General features: G+C 44.5%; 1 protein-coding gene across 1 annotated transcript in view; it reads right to left on the minus strand.

The window, feature by feature from the left end:
* Positions 1-3,227: 3,227 nt before the first annotated feature.
* The window catches only part of LOC308312586 (noelin-2-like), a 40,069-nt gene continuing 25,264 nt past the window's right edge, over positions 3,228-18,032 (minus strand). Inside the window, exons 4-8 of the mRNA XM_080759245.1 lie at positions 13,672-13,891; positions 12,513-12,619; positions 7,853-8,029; positions 6,727-6,900; positions 3,228-4,935 (exon numbers count right to left, since the gene is read on the minus strand). Of these exons, the coding sequence (XP_080615371.1) occupies positions 4,615-4,935; positions 6,727-6,900; positions 7,853-8,029; positions 12,513-12,619; positions 13,672-13,891 (999 nt within the window). The 3' untranslated portion in view covers positions 3,228-4,614. The remainder of the gene's footprint in view (positions 4,936-6,726; positions 6,901-7,852; positions 8,030-12,512; positions 12,620-13,671; positions 13,892-18,032) is intronic.

Consider the following 18,032-nt stretch of genomic DNA (forward strand, 5'->3'; position numbering starts at 1 on the left):
AGATAATGCTTTGAATGGGCCCGCTGCTTTGAATGGGCCCGATATGCTCGGAGCGGCCGTACCCCCGGCTCCCCCTGACGGACCGCCCCTGACCAATAGACGGGCTATTTTTTCATTTTACGGCATGCGAAATAAGTGTGGTGTCTGTTTCTACGTAAGTATAACGTACAGTATGTATACATATACTGTGGTGGGAATTTTAGAATGCCACAGTAGAAACCATTAGAACAACAATCATATCAGGGTGCTTCTCATCCCAATCATGCAAGTCTATTTTCACCGTGGCTCATTCTGTCTGAACGGCAGCTGTCAATCTAACAGACCACTGTATTTGTGTAACTATCCCATCTAGAATAGGACCATTTCCTGCCTATAGGTGGTAGTAGGTGCCACCTATGCCTTGCTCAGTTGCTCTCTCCTTTCACAACCAAGAAAGGACATGTTAGTATGACCGCCTGTTATTGTCTTATTCTATTGTTGTGAGTGTGGTTGGGAGCTAGGAATAAAGGGGAATGGTTTTCATTGGTGTAGAGAGAGGACGGGGACGCAGTGAGGCTGTCTATTTGCTGTACTGACTAAGAACTGTGCTGTTTCTGATGCTTCATTCTGCTTGCTGATTTTGAGACCATTTCATGCTACAACAATACGTACGTCGTAGACCTACTGTACCTATACCTACCTACTGTATGGAGACCTTTAATCCCACCAGAGAAGAGCCATGGCCATGTTGAACATTTAAGATTTATTGAATGAAAGAACCATGCTGACTTGAACAAATCCACGAACCACATCACAAGTCCAGAATATGTTCATGAACCACACATCACAAGTCCCAAGAACCTGTTCATGAACCACATCACAAGTCCAGAATATGTTCATGAACCACACATCACAAGTCCCAAGAACCTGTTCATGAACCACATCACAAGTCCAAGTCCATGTTCACGACCAGAGAGGGGACAGTTAGGGGCACCAGCTAGGACACAAGTCGATTGAAAGAGAAAGGTGACAGAACTGTGGAATGAGCTTTTAAATGTGCCACCCTCTCCATCGACACAGAGCTCAGGGCTGTCACGACCGTGACATTTCAGTGGATGATTAAGTCATTGTCATACAAATTATTGTGATGTGTTATAGGCTTTGTAAACAAATGCAAAGTTGCACAGGGTAGTGTGCAACTTAAATATCGTCTGTCGGGGTGGAGAAATTTTGTCCAAAAACAGACTTTTCAGGATTCAAATAAAAAAACACGGCAAAACAGCAGCAGACCGACAAGCTCGGAATACAGTGGCAACTTGTACTGCTACTTTTGGTGCATTTGTGGGTGTTAATTTACAAAAAATATATATTTTTTTAAAATAAAACACAAAAAGTTAGAATATGGAGATAAGACATTTCTGCCCGACGGCAACGATACACAAATAAATGACTGACAATGACCACTATAAGAGGCCACATTGAAAACATTTTATACTTTCAGTTTAACGGCCGATCTATTATGACGATTATGCAAAAATAATTATCTCAAACGATTGAGATCAGGCGGTTATCGTCTGTCGGGCGGAAAGGAAACCTCGTCATGTCCAAAACGTTTAAGGATTTAGGATTAATATTCAAGGACAGCAAAAGTATTTCAAAATATATTTTTTATCCCACGATTTTGTAACCCATTTTTTCACCCCTGTGCCAATCATCTACTGTGATCCTGGGCTCTACACACCCTCCGCCAACCTGGGGAGAGCAACGGACTTAACTCATGCTCCCTTCCTGCCTGAGTGTCCAAGTTGCTCCTTTACACCTGACAGGGGGGAGTTTCCCTGGTTGGACGTAGCACGTGGAAGGAACACGTTATTCCAACCAGTTCCTTTCCCCTCCATCAGGTGCCCCGGCTGGCCAGGGGGAGGCAGTTTAGAGACCAGGATTACTGCATGTTTTTGTGAGGGTACCTACCCTAGGGGACACGGGGAGAACATGCAAACTCCACACAGAAAGGCCCTTTTGCCAACCCCGCCTTCGGGTATGGGCACTGATGACGCGGAGGAGGCAACACGCCGCCAGCACCCACAGTGCCCCGAGCGGGAATCGAACCCAGGACCTTCTAGCTGTGAGGCGACAGCACTACCAATTTGATGCTGTGTGACGCTGTATAGTATGATCAAGTATAGGATGTTAATTTACGAAAAAATAAAGAAAAGAAAAATGGAGATAAGAGGTTTAATTCTGCCTGACAGGAACGTTATGTAATAACTTTGTCCCCCGCCGCCGCCCTGACGATGACCTGGAAACCGTGGTCACATGACCATGTGCACTACATCCAAGGTGTGCGAACACACAGTCCCCAAAAAATGCTCTAGAGAGAGAGCCAAATTAGAGTGCAGACGCAGCCCCCTCTGTCTCTGTCTCTCTCCCGATCTCTCTCTCTTCTTTCATTGCACTTGACATTAAATTGGCCTCAATTTGCCTTTTCTAAGTGTCCTCAAAAGGCAAGTAAGACGTCTGTTTGTGTTGTTGTTTGTACACGTACGTGTGTACTCATTTCAATGCTTCAGTCCTCCTGCCCAGTGCCGATCCACTCGTCCACTTCTTTTTCAGGGTCCCACTTATACTCACAGGTAAAAATAAACATTTTGAGAGCCAGTCAACTCCTGGAGGAGTGATGATGAAGCATATCACATCCAATGAAGGAACCAATACATTTGAAACTTTGGAGCATCAACCAGTGCGCATACCTTATTGTTTTTCAACTCCTGGAGGAGAAATGAACACCTATATTAACAATATACTCCCCAACCCCTTGTGATAATACTCCTAAATTATACTTAGTTGCATGCAGGTGTCACACGTTAAGTATAAATCAGGCTTAATAACACCAGTGGTTCTCACTCAACGTGGGTCCCACAGGGGTCCTTGAGGGAGGACTTCCAGCAAGGTCCCACCCAGCTAAATGACTGTATCGCGTGTGTAGAAATGGAAACCAAAGGGTCACTTAAGCGTCCATTTTGTGTACACACGCACCCAAGAGTTAAAATGAACACTGGTATCAAATCATTGTCATGTGGAAACCTCATACTGTATATGTTCAAAACTCAATTTACCGCCCCCTTGGCCTTATAAACACACACCAAACTGTCTGGGGAGTCCTTGAAGTTAACACTAGCATGTCCGAGAGGTCATTTTGACAGTTGTAGAACCACACTGACCTAATCACAACACCAACCTCCCCCCCCCAACGGGTCTACTCGTCATACTCCAGACTGTATGACACTGTAGTGTGGCGACGGTTGTTCCAAAGCTACAGCGCTCTCTCTCTCTCTCTCATGGCGTTTGAGTGTCCTCAAAAGGCAGTTTTTTTCCAGTCCTGCCTTCCAGTTGTCCACTTCTTAAGCACCCGTACCCCTTTATTAACAACAACCCCTTTACTTTCTAGTTTCTACAGCCTGAGTTATATTTAGTTACCAAAAATGGAAGCAACAGCTACAAGATCACCATGCGTTGGTTGCATCATCGTGACCGGGGAACTAAAATTTTAGAACTAAAACTAAAAATGTTAGTTAATACAAATAAAAACAAGGTTTTGGGTGGACATGAAATCTGTCTTCTAATATTATGTGCCTATTCTAAGCCACAAAATAGCAGATCTGCGACTGCGATCTTTTTCCCTGACCTTGTTAGATATTGCCGCTGTTAATAATCCATGTATACATTTGTGCCACTGTGCCTTCTTTTGAAAACGGTTTAAAAAACAGTAAAGTATTTAATCAAAATGCTGAATGCTAAACTATAATAATGTCTCTGTCGGATCATCGGATGGAAACCTCATGTGTCCTCGATCATGACAGTGGTGCACAAGTTCACAACTAAATATAAACCAGGCTTTGTACTGTAACGCTACGTTCACACGGCAGATAAAGATACCATTCGTTTCAATTGAAGATACAAAGACACATCAGACGTTTGTATAGCTGCTACAGAAGCTACAGCAGCTACAAAGCTACAAAGACGTTGAGCTGTTTTCAACTTCAGACACAAAGCTATATATAGAGCACCGAAGTCCTGACGTCACTCGCTCATCCCCTGGGTTCGCGGGAGTTTTTCTCCATGGAGAATAACATTGGCTCATCTCAGAATCGTCTCAATTCAATTTAAAATCGAATAGCTTTATTGGCATTGTGGCCCAAAAATAAATGAACTGTCTCTGCGATTATGTCAGGGAGCTAGCTGGTGGCTCTGTATCGTTTACGATAGTCAGTCACTCATACTTGATACAGTCTGTTTCTGGCGAGAAATGTACTATTTCAGCTGCAATAACGTTAGCGTTTTCTATAGCCCTCGGTTGATTCTTCATAAACATAATGAGTCAAACCGCCGGAATAATTATTTTGGAACACAGTTCTAATTTGACGTGGTACAGTATACTAAAAGTCTATGGGAATTCAAAATGGGGGGGGGGGGGGGGGGGAGGGGACGCGACCCGGGTAGGATGTGTCAAGACATCAGTGCTCTATAGCTTTGTATCTTTTTTTTTAATCTGCTAGTGTAAACGCAGCACTACTCTCTCTCTCCCTAATCATAACCCCACCACCCCTCCTTCTTCTTCTTCTTCTTCTTCTTCTTCTACCCGTCACTGCGGATGACGTGGAAGAGCGTGACGTTGTAGAGCACCTGGTGGCCGTTGTTCCAGGTGTACAGCGCCCGCTCGCGGGGGTTGTAGTCCATCATGGAGATGTGCGAGTACTGGTTGTGGAAGGGGATGTCGGTGTACTCGTACGTGGACGAGTTGGTGTGGTAGGCGAAGTGCACCTTGGCGCCGGCCAGGTGCGAGTTGGTGACGTACAGCGTGCCGCAGATCATGAAGGCCTCGCCGGCGCTGCGCTTGGGGAAGCCCGTGTCCCAGCTCTGGAGCACGTCCAGGGAGACCGGGTCCAGACGGCTCACCTTGGAGGACGGGAGGAAGAAGAGAGACGTTTAGTTGTTGTTGTTGTTGTGATCATTGATTGATTGATTGATTGAATTTGTTTATTTCGGACATGTGTTAAAACTAGCCTTCACTGCCAAGGACGTGTTTTGACGTGTCAATCCAAATAGCCTTCACTCATGCCAAGGACTTGTCTTGACGTGTGTGACGCGTTTTTTTTAGTGTTTAGGTTAGATGCCGCTCTTCGCTAACCTATGAGTCACCGTTTGACTCTTGAAGGAAATCACGTGATGGCAAAAAACTAAAACAGAATTTTTTAATTTATTTTAATTTTTGAATTTTTGAAATGTATTTTATTTGTCGTGTTGTTCCTCTCTATTTTTGGGAATCGATCGTACTGGAGATAAATATTCTGCGACTACTTGAAAGGTAAGGAAAAATCGTTGGCTGCAGGGGCTAAATTATTTCCTTATTTACTCTGGCGGTAAATTAGTTTTAAAAGACAAAGAATATATAAAATAAACATAATAAACATAAAATAAAATAAAAATAGGAAAACAAATACATGTCATACTCTAGAGTGCTTGGAAAAGGCATAGGAAGAAGTTTAGAGCATATTTAGTACAACCCCTTATTACTCATTGTTATTTATCATATCATACTGTATCAACATTTAGAAATACAATTAAAGATTTAGATGTACTGAAAATGTGTTCATCTTCAGAGGTCATTATCCTTTCAATAGCAATGTCAATCCTGCAGATTATTATGACGAGTACAACGCTGTGCTGTGAGTACAATGTACTCCCAGCACGTGAGCCTGTGATCTGCTGCGGTCATTTTAGTTTTTCACCATTGCTGCCTGTCACGACGTGCCCAAAATAGGGAGGACAGGATTAAAGTGGTTAAGATGTTTACTTGATTTCACTTCCTTTCTCTTCTAAGCCCTCGAATCCTTTCCATCGAGACTTACTTCTGAACTACTACAGTATGTACTGTAGGACTTTATCTTTCCTTCAGTTGTCATGCGAACAGCAGCAATCACACACACACACACACACACACACACATACACACACACCTTATCAGGAATTGAGGGAGCACCCTAGCCTGGCTCCAGCCCGGCTCCAGCCCCTGAATCGCTAGCCCATTAAAAGAATATGTTCAGGCGATTCAGGGTCTGGTGACGCTCCCGAAGGAGGTCTCAGACTCGGTTGAAAATCTGTACGACGAATCAGCGTCGTTTCAACTCGATGACGTCAAACAACAAACATGGCTGCCCCATTACTGCGGTAACTCAATCTGGCTATTAAATCGACGTATGATAAATAGTTTCTTTACAGACACGAGATTTATAAACATCATCATCCGACATATTTTACCGCTTTTTATTTACATGCTAGTAGCGCTCGTTGGCTGTGTTTGTTTGGTTAGCAAGCGTGTTAGCCATAGCCTCATGATTGACAACAACGTCGTCTGCTTTCCTACTATTCTGATTGGTTGGTATGAACCAATCACCGAAGACTGTCTCTTTGGCAACGCCCATCCCAGAAACGGCTGTAGTAGGGAGGGCTTTCAGACTGAATAATGGAGTGAAACAAAATGAAAATTCAGGCTGAGTGTCAGGCTAGGAGCACCCCTCAACTGTCAACTGTGCAAGAAACTCTGAATGCAAGGGAAGGTGTGCGAGCGCGTGTGTGCGTGCATGCGTGTGTGTGTGTGTGTGTGTGTGTGTGTGTGTGCGTGCGTGCGTGCGTGCGTGCGTGCGTGTGTGTGTGTGTGTGTGTGTGTGTGCGTGGACAGTGCAGTACCAGGATGTTCCCAGCGTTGGGGATGGAGGTGTACACAGCCCAGAAGCCAGTCTCGTCAGCCATCAGGTCGATATCAGAGGATCCTCCCCAGCTGTAAGGGAAGGTGTTGTTGTACCCCGCCCCGCTCAGGCTGCGCTGGAGCAGCACGCTGCGCGAGCGGAAATGGTACTGCACCTGTCATGGGCCACGTATACACACACATACACACAAATACATGTGGTCCTGTGTATTCAAGGCACAAAGACATACGATACGATACAAGAGATCATCAAATGCTAGACATCAGTCATGTCAAAACTTGACTATTGTAACTCCCTCCTTACTGGCCTACCGGCATGCGCATTTAAGCCTCTCCAATGAATCCAAAATGCTGCAGTTCGCTTGGTCTTCAACCAGCCAAAATTCTCACATCTCCTCCTTCTCCGCTCCCTCCATTGGCTCCCGGTCGGGAGTACAAAACTCTGATGCTGGCATTCAAAGCAACCAAACGTATATGGCACCCTCCATAACTTGCAAGTCTGATCGAACCCAACAAACCCTCCCACGCACTCAAATCAGCCATCAGGCATTACACATTTTGGTAGCATATAGTATAATGAATTAACTTTGTCCACAGATGCCTACTAGGTGCATGGCCTGTGTGTGTGTGTGTGTGTGTGTGTGTGTGTGTGTGTGTGTGTGTGTGTGTGTGTGTGTGTGTGTGAAATTACTGGTGAAATCCCGTCTTGCGGGACTTCCGGAAGTGCGCATCTATACTCAAACACTGTGGAGAGGTTCGAGTCATTATGAACGACAGATATCTACAAGAAACAAATGAATTTCCAAACGAAAGAAATAAGCGATTTACTGTTTACAGCAATATAGGTATGAATTACATATAGGTATGACGTACGTATGAAGTACATTTTCACCTATAGGGGCCTATACCACTCGTTCTGGGATATAACATCATCAAATTAAGGTAAGAAAAAAACCTAGTTCGGAATTCTCCTTTAAAGGGAACAGAGAAGGATGCTTGAAAGAGAGCGAGAGGGGAGGGGGTGGTACAGATTGGAGGGATTAAGTGCCCATGACAACAAATCAATACAGCTGCGCAGTGCTGCGTCTTTGCACAGTGCGGACGTACCAGGATGTTGCTCTGGTGCTTGTTGTAGTACAGGGAGCCGTTGTAGACCACATGACCCGTGCCGGCCCAGGGGTGAGGCAGCAGGTGCTGCACAAAGTTCTGACCGTTGGTGAAGTCCCCCATGGTTCTGTACTCCAGCACGCGTCTGCCTTTGTAGTAGCCGTCCATTGACCACACCTGGTGGAGAGAGAGAGAGAGAGCGAGGATTAGACAGATGGAGAATGAGAGAGAGAGAGAGAGAGAGAGAGAGAGAGAGAGAGAGAGATATGCTAACTATTTCAGCAAATGCACACTTCTTATGCCGGTGTTAGATTTCCCTCTGATGCAATGTATAACAGCTCTGCGTATACACATCATTTCTATTCCCTTTCAAGTGTACATAAATGATTTCGTTTTTTACTGTTTTGGCAATGCTTTGGCAATGAAACATATATTTTCTCTCACGCCAATAAAGCTCCTTTGAATTGAAGTTTTTATTTGAGAAAGAGATGCTATTTGCTTCAAAAGCTTCATATAACAAGCTACCCGTAGTAGACAGCAAATGAAAATGTGTATGGTTTTGTAAGCTAGTTATTCTATAAGTTGCACTGTGACACATCTCCGTTTACACATGTCTTCATTGCCTTTTAATTGTTAACAGTGTAATTGTTTTCTTTCACCTCTGGCACCACGGGTCGCAATTGGGAGGAAGGAAATTTGCGGGAAAGCGATGTGTTATTTTATTATTTTTCTATTTTGCCAGCGTAAACGTATGTTTTCTCATGCCAATAACGATCCTTTGAATTGAATTGAATTGAGAGAGAGACAGCGAACAACACAGAGAGAGGAGAACACAGATATGAGACACAGAGAGAGACAGAGAGAGACAGAGAGAGAGAGACAGAGAGAGAGAGAGAGAGAGCGTTGATAAGTTCATTGTTCTCTACAGAGACCCACTGACAGGACAATGTAAACATCTCCATGACAACATGATGAAGAGATGCAGTGGGAGGTACAAACACTAAGAGAAGAAGATGCTACATTTAGAACAGAGAAGAGAGAGAGAGAACGAATGAGAGAAAGGGTGACAGAATGAATCACTGCAGGTACTACAAGGCAATTGAGTATAGTTCTCAAACTTTGTCGTGCCAAAGGATCCCCACATTGATATGTATTTGGCCACGTATACGGACTACCACCTGAAAGATGTTTTGTGCCAGGAATCCTCAAAAGAGAAGATTTGTGTGTAAAAAAAAAAACATTTTAAGATTCAAGATTTCTTGCTCCAAGTATGTGCAAGCTTGCAGGGTGGCATGAAAGTGACACGCTGTGAGCTTTATCTGCTATTTTTAGATAGGCCAACGTAACACATTTTGCAGGAGAGAAAGAAAGAAAGAAAGAAAGAAAGAAAGGGCCACATACAGGGGGATCGTGGGACAGATGAACAGAGAGAGAATAAGGCGTGGGTGGGAGAAGAGGAAAGAACAGGATGTGACAGGACAGGACGTTACAGGACGGGAGGATTAAGTCTACAAAGAGGAGAGAGCGCAGGTAGGGAGGGAGGAGGGAGGGAGGGGAAGGATAGAGCGATGGAGGGAGGGGAAGGACGAAAGAGTTGGTTAAGTTTCCCATGGGTTGATGGAAATAGTGCAGACATTTTTTCTTTTGGCATATACGTGAGTTTTCTCTTATAGCTATTGCTCAATATCAACGACAAGAGAGATCCCGGTCTTTTTTACTGACATCCGGCGCTAGTAGTCGCAAAGCATCATGGAACATGCGGTTTCTAGTTAAGCCCTTTGTTATTTGGAATACTAATAGCAAAGTCTCTGTAGCAAACGGAGCCAAGCGAGTGCAGTGGAGGGCTTCACAGCGTCGGCTCCCTGCCGTGGAATAAACCTTGCTTTGACCAAAAAATAATGCCATCTGGGACAAGGAATAGTAGACACAGGCGATTGATGTGTGTGAAGTTACAACACAGACCTTTATAACTAGCTCATAGCTCTCTCACACACACACACACACACACACACACACACACACACACACACACACACACACACACACACACACACACACACACACACACACACACACACACACACACACACACACACACACACACACACACACACACACACACACACGCACACACACACACACACACACACACACACACACACACACACACACACACACACACACTTGAGATGGTGCATTGCACTGGAAGGCTTTCAATATAGGAGCTGATTACATGATCCCTGACTGTCCATTTACCACAGTGCTCCATTGATTACAGTTTGTATTACGTTGGTATGTGTCTCAAAGAGCGTCTCATCCTTGTGCTGACAGACAGGCTCAATCATGCTGCATTTGAATGTAGATTGTAGGAAATTGACAGTACAGGAAAAACAACAACACAAGCAAAACTCCAATCTCTCGCTCTCACTCTTCCACTTATAGTTGAGCGTTTTCCTTCCTGGTTTTCTCCTTTATTGGTCCTCCCCCAATTTGCCATGCACTTCCTACAGTATATCCTCTATTTTAACTGTCCCCGTTTGTTCTGTTGTCTGTGTCTTTTTATATATATCCCACTAACATCCCCTCAGTCCCTGGCCTGATACTCTACCTCACCCAATTCCTCTCTCACATATCACATCTCCTCTTAATTCCTCTCTCTCCCTCTCTCTCTCTCTCTCTCCATTAGCAGGTACATATTGGCAGATCATTTATCGGAGCAGATGCTCTCAAACACAGCCACAGGAATGCTGGCATCATGCACGTGTACTGGGTGAACGCACACGCACACGCACGCACACGCACACACACACACACACACACACACACACACACACACACACACACGCACACACACACACACACACACACACACACACACACACACACACACACACACACACACACACACACACACACACACACACACACACACACACACACACACACGCACACACACACACACACACACACACACACACACACACACACTTCCAGTCAGAGACAGAGGACGATCTAATGAAGAATTCATAAATGGCAAACTAGGAATACAACGCTGACAACGTAGTCATGGAGACCAAAGTAAGATATGTGTGTGCGCGCGAATACACATTCACTTATGTGCGTGCGTGCGTGCGTGCATGCGTGGTATTCCATCTAGACTGAAGGGCTTTACTGTATGCCCGATGAGCTCTACAGTGAAGCGTCCAGTAGAGTGCCTGATTAATTAGCAGGACCCCTGAGGAGTCCATGCAGCCACATGCGTGTGTGTGTGTGTGTGTGTGTGTGTGTGTGTGTGTGTGTGTGTGTGTTTTTGTGTTAGGGACAAGATGACGTAAATGTTCCCTTCATTGTCAATGGCGTTTTTTAAAACAAACATTGAACAAAAAACAAAGATTAAACCTGTATATACAGTAGGAGCTGGGGCTATAGCGTCCCTCAAATACACATTCATGTAATAATAACATCCTCCCTCCCTTCACGGACAGACAGACGGACAGACAGACAGACAGACAGACAGACAGACTAAATGGTCTACAAGCCAGTAGTTCAGTGACACAGGGCTGCCACCCACAAACAACCCGGTCCGTGGAACGCCAGTCACACACTTGTATAGCAGGTAAACCCATGCAGCATATACAGGACATTAGCCATACGTATACACACAGCCTCTCTCCCCTATGTGTAATGGGGAGAACAAGCACACAGGGTCGTGATATAAATCACACCTGGCAACTGGAGACTGTCGCCCTGACAACCATGAGCCTTAATATACAATTATACTCCCTGAGGAGAAGGTGGGTGCAGGGGGGGTGGGGGGGTAGTACCGGTAGTCGGTAGAGGAAGCAGCGATCCACGGAGGAGAGGAGAGGAGAGGAGAGGAGAGGAGAGGAGAGGAGAGGAGAGGAGAGGAGAGGAGAGGAGAGGAGAGGAGAGGAGAGGAGAGGAGAGGAGAGGAGAGGAGAGGAGAGGAGAGGAGAGGAGAGGAGAGGAGAGGAGAGGAGAGGAGAGGAGAGGAGAGGCCAACCCTAACCCAACAGCACAGTGTATGGGGAGGAATTAATTCAATTTGGGTAAAAAGCAAAAAGAAAAAAAAGAAACAAAAAAAACCTGGAACCTGCCTGTCAGGATACCTCGCATGCACGCACGCACACGCACGCGCACGCGCACGCACACACACACACACACACACACACACACACACACACACACACACACACACACACACACACACACACACACACACACACACACACACACACACACACACACACACACACACACACACACACACACACACACAATCAATCAATCAATCAATCACACAAGCACAGTGCTGACCCATGGTATACAACCGGTACACTTGTGTTTAGGAGGTTGTGAATACATAATAACTTCTTTTGCAATTTCTGAAAAGTACTTTTGGATTCCATTGGTTGATTGCTTTCCACCCGAGACACACACACACACACACACACACACACACAGTATACGTGCACACGCACGTGCACCTACCCTGCTGTCGGAGCTGACACACACACACACACACACACACACACACACACACACACAGTATACGTGCACACGCACGTGCACCTACCCTGCTGTCGGAGCTGACACACACACACACACACAGTATACGTGCACACGCACGTGCACCTACCCTGCTGTCGGAGCTGGGTATCATGGCGTCAGTCATCCAGGAGCCAAATCGGGATCCCGAGGCCCTCACGGTGATCGGGATGCTCACCCCAGTCAAACGACCACAACCTGTTTATGAGTGACAAAACACACAGCGGTTAAAGGACGGTGACTGATGGGAATCGCTATATTAGGAAGGAGAAAATGGTATTGTATACTTTGGGTGTCTGGGTGGTGTGAAGCAGAGATGGACAACTTTCACAATGGAGAGGGCCACTATATTTATTTATTTATGCATATTTATATTACTGTCGTAGCAAAAAATAGCCGATCTACAAGCTCAAAACGATCCTGAATACTGATTTGTTTTAATACGTTTTGATAAGGTTATCGATCGATTAACCGAGTGTTAGTTGATAAGCGGCGTTTTTGTAAAAAGTCTGATAATCTTAATTTCTTTAATGTTTAGATTTTTATAATGGTGAGAACGATGGCTTCCATTTTCGCATTGCAACTTTTCAGGACTATAAAAGCCTACAGTTTCTATTAGCTTGGATTCCCCATCGATGATGTCACTGGTGGAGGGGTTTCTGAACTGCCCACAGCCCTCCTATGAGACACAGACTGAGTAGAAAAGAAGAGGACCTATCATATGAAGTTGAAAAGTGGTGAAGTGGCCCTTGAATCAAATGATGTATTTGACCACTGACGATTCAGGGCCAGGCAATGGCATGTTTCTATTTGCGTTCCTCGGCCAAACACGCCCACGTATAGACAGCATTACATTCACAGAAAACCCACGCAATGATAGAGACCTGCATCATTTTCAATCAATTACGATTAGTTATTAACCCATTCTGAACGGGAACCCATTTTGGTTAGCATCATGTTATGCTTTAGCTATTGAAAAATAGCAGATCTACAAGCTCATAGCGCGCCACCGAGTGGCGCGCTACGAGCTTGTAGGTCTGCTATTTTTGAAGAATCGAAGAACGACTGACATTTTTAGAATCTGATCTCAGGTCAGAATGGGTTAATCAGACCAGTGTGTTGTCCAGTGGAAACCTCGTATGAATCTGATCTCAGGTCAGAATGGGTTAACTGTTAACGACTACCCATGTACTGTATTGGTGTAGAGCGAGCAGTGGTTCCAGAGCTCTGGGTCTGGCCTACGTACACACCCAGTTTGTTCATGCAGGCGTGCAGCCTGGTCTCCAGCAGCAGAACCCTCTGCTGAAGCTCCTCGTAGTCGTAGGCGCCGATCTCCTCCTGAATGGCCGACAGGATGACGGACAGGTTGTGCAGGTCCAATCGCAGGCCGACCAAGGTCAGCAGGTCCGCCCTGTACTGTTCCACCACAGACAGCAGGGGGCGCAGCTGGGTCATCTGACCCGTTAATTCCTACAGAGGGGGGGGGGGGGGGGGAGATAAGGGGAGAGAGAGTTTTTTTATACGTGTGTGTAACCTCGGGTCGCCATGGCTTTCCACCATGGAGGAAAGCCTGGTATTCATTGTAAAGTGTGATCCGGTAAAAAAAGAATAATAATAATCGCAACCATGTGAATTATGGGGCACTCTTATCATCGTACATCATCCAATAAATGTTATACGCCACCAATAATTGTGGTCCCTTATTGGCCAAGGGTTTGCACCGACATACCAACAACCGATTTGCTCAGGCACATATGACGTAAATTCTCCATAAATAGTCAATGGCATTTAATGTTTGTGTTCACAATATATTAAATTAAAATTAAATTTGAACTGTCTTTGACTGAAATGCCTGTCAGGTAATAACCTACAAAAAGGAATAAAAACTAAGTAAACACAAGAATCTACAATATAGTTGTTTATAGGAAAAAAATCCTGTGTTAAGTGAGGGGCGCTCTTATCATCATACGTCATCATAGTACATTCTCAACCAATAGCACGTCTCCCACACAATCACGCCATCCAATCACAATTTGCGTCCTCACTTTTGTCTTCAATGTTTCAACGATTATACCAAACTAAACACATTTTGAACTTGGGGACTCCTTTTGGAGGTGCAAGTTATTTCCACTATACAGAACAGATAAGAAAAACGAAATGGCTATACACGCTTCTGAGAGACTTGTACATTTAAGCTTGTCAATGAAAACATAGACAAACGTGTAAATAAGAACAACTTCTCTCTAACAAGATTAGAAAGAGGGAAGAAGAGAGATTGAGTGAGAATATGAACAGAGCAAATGTAATCACATTTGAATAAATTGATGCCATTTGTCGCAAAGGTTTTATACCAAGTGAATGCAAAACACTGACATACTGCAGTCAACTTTCAAAGGTTCATACCAAGCTAACCTTTCCTATGTGGATGTATAACTAGTAACTACTGTATTTACACTTTTGCTTTGGCAATGTAAACGTTTTCTCACTCACGCACGCACATGGATGGGTGTAGTATCATTGTGTTACTCAACGAAGGACACTCAGTCGTAGGTGTCTATGTGCATGGACACATTAATATCATGTATATCTTCTTTACTTGTCAGAATGGCCAGCTTACATGTTCATTCATTACAGTTTTTCACGATTGTTAACACACGTTTTTCACAACCTAACGGCATTCTCAAAACGGCACACACAAATCTGAAAACAATACACACAAAATGCTAAACCCTGACTCTCCTTTTCCATGATGACTCTTTGCTAGCAAATCTCTTAACTGTTCCCAAAATGGAACTCGTGTTTTCATTTGGTACACACAGACATATTACCTACAGTACATACTACCTCCTCCTCCTCTCACTCTTACCCCTCTCCTTCTCTGGTTGTCGATCTCTTCAAGGTTCTCCAATGTTCACCAAACAAAACAGAGGCTCTCAAGTCCCTTTTATGCTGCAGTCCTGATAGAAAATTGCTCACCAGAACTGAATGTTTATAGATTTGACTATTTGTGTGTTGTAGGTTGATGCTTTGAGATGTTATGTGAGAAGTGTGTGCAACAACTGAACATCGTGTGTAGTGTTTGGACAACAAGGTGATGTGTAATTGACATCAGAGTGTGAAGAATGAAAGTCGGAGTCTAATGCAGATAAGGGATGTAGTGCAAATTGTGTCGAATGATTAGGTACATTAATTGATTAAGTGTGCAAATTGTGCCAAGTTTTGAGTGTTAACAATCGTGAAAAACTGTAAAGTCACTTTTAAAGCAGAAGGCCCGGTCACCCTCACGATACAGAGCTTGGACATGCATGGGTGAAATGTTTTATGTCAAAAAAATGTACTGTACTGTATGTGTGCATGTGTATGTGTATGTGTATCATGCATCAACATGATGTATCTTCATTGTTAGTAGAAGGAAGGTAGAACGCAACAGAAGGCAGTGGCTGAGGGACGTCGCCAGGTCTTTGGGTCAGATTTAAACACAGTTGCCTTTTGAGCCTTTGTGAGCACAACGATGTCTGATCACCAGTTTATAGGCATTCACTCTTGTCTCGTTCAACTTCTTACAAAGGGAAGGCACAAGCAAATTGAGGACATCAAGATAAATGATACGAGAAAAAGATTTAGCCTTTCCATGAAAATATCAGCCTTTCAACGACGAGTGTGAGCACTGCAGAGAAAAGAGAGAGAGAGAGAGAGAGAGAGAGGCAGCCCCCTGGAGTGCAGAACATGAAAGGGGGAAATGACAGGAGATTGAAGGCGGACGACTCTAGACTGGAGGAGCACAGAATGAAAGGCTGGCTTTAAAAGAATGAATCAAAGAGCAAACAACAAAAGCTGTGAATTAATGAAGAGTGACAAGCAATATCCTGTGTTCAATTCGTCATCTCCTCTCAATCACATTTTAAATCGTTATACCCCAAAAGCCAGAAATAGCAGATCTGATCTACGTATACCAGCACACAACTCACAATATAAGACAATAAAATGTATAGCAGGTAAACCCATGCAGCATATACAGGACATTAGCCATACGTATACACACAGCCTCTCTCCCCTAATAAAAAGTATAAATCAGGAAAAACCCAAATCCTTACACCTCTAAAATGTCTATTCCTAATCCTAACACCAACCCAAATCTTTTCCTAATTGTAAGCCTAAAAACTCCATAAATTCAACACCATAAATTCTCAACCATAATTCTCGCGTGGGACATAAGGCCCCCCAAGTATAGTAATACAAGCACACACGCACGCACACATGCACGCACACGCACGCACACACACACACACGCAAGCATCCGCACGCATACCAGGTGGTCAACAGTAGAACACTGCATAGCGAATGGCTCCCTACGGCTATCTTCTCTCCTCACCTTCCCCTGCCTCTAATCTGAACCTTCTCTTTCATGTCTTTACCTATACTCTCCCTCCCTCCCTCTCTCTCTCTCTCTCTCTCTCTCTCTCTCTATTCTCTCTCCTTCTCCCTCTCCCTCTCCCTCTCCCTCTCCCTCTCCCTCTCCCTCTCCCTCTCTCTGCCCTTCATCTCTCCTGTCCCTCCATTTTTAGCTCATCCCTCTCTCTTTCCGGGGCAGGGAAGAAGGAACGACAGACAGACAGAGTGTATTTTAAACGATTGCCTCTTCTCAACATATAGACCAACAGGCGGTTCAAATGGACACATATACAGAGCTGTACGTATATCATTGCTGTCCTCAACCTCATCTCATCTCCAAATTCTAAATGAATGCCCTACTAAAAGCATCGAAAGTAGTAGTAGATCCACAAGCTCCAGTTAAGACTGGAAAGTGGACGGTTAAGACTGAGGTTAGGGTTAGCGACCTACGTGGCCATGAGTTACAGCTTTTCACGATTGTTAACACACAAAAATCGGCACAATTTGCACAACCTTCACTTCGTGTACCTAATCGCTCGACACAATTTGCACTACATCACACTCCCTTATCTGCATTAGACTCTGACTTTCCTTCTTTACACTCTGGTGTCAATTACGCATCACCTTGTTGTCCAAACACTACACACAATGTTCAGCTGTTGCACACACTTCTCACATAACATCTCAACGCATCAACATACAACACACAAATAATCTTTTGTCTGGTGAGCAATTTTCTATCAGCACTGCAGCATAAAAGGGGCTTGAGAGCCTCTGTTTTGTTTGGTGAACAATGGAGAACCTGCTTGAAGAGATTCGACAACCAGAGAAGGAGAGGGGTAAGAGTGAGAGGAGGAGGAGGTAGAGGAGTAGATGGACAGAGAGAAGGAGGAGGAGGAGGAGGGAGAGGAAGACAAGGAGAAGGAGGACATGGTGGAGGAGGAGGAGGAGGAGAAAGAAGAAGCAGAAAGGTCATATCTAATGAGATTCGGGCAACTGTGGTTGACCATGTGCTCAATCATTCATGGTTTGACCATGAGCGAGGCTGGCCCAATCTCAGCCAACTACACAGTTGCTGGCATCATTAGAGGTTTTTTTTTTACCTATTCTATTCCTTCCACCTTATTCTCCTTTCCTGAATCCTATTGAGGAGCTGGCTTTGAGCAGGCTGGTTTACAGGAGAAAAAGAAAACAGGAAAAAAAAGAAATGAAACATTTT

The sequence above is a fragment of the Protomyctophum bolini genome (genome assembly GCF_963924005.1).
Source record: "Protomyctophum bolini genome assembly, chromosome: 3".
In the NCBI taxonomy this organism is placed as follows: Eukaryota; Metazoa; Chordata; class Actinopteri; order Myctophiformes; family Myctophidae; genus Protomyctophum; species Protomyctophum bolini.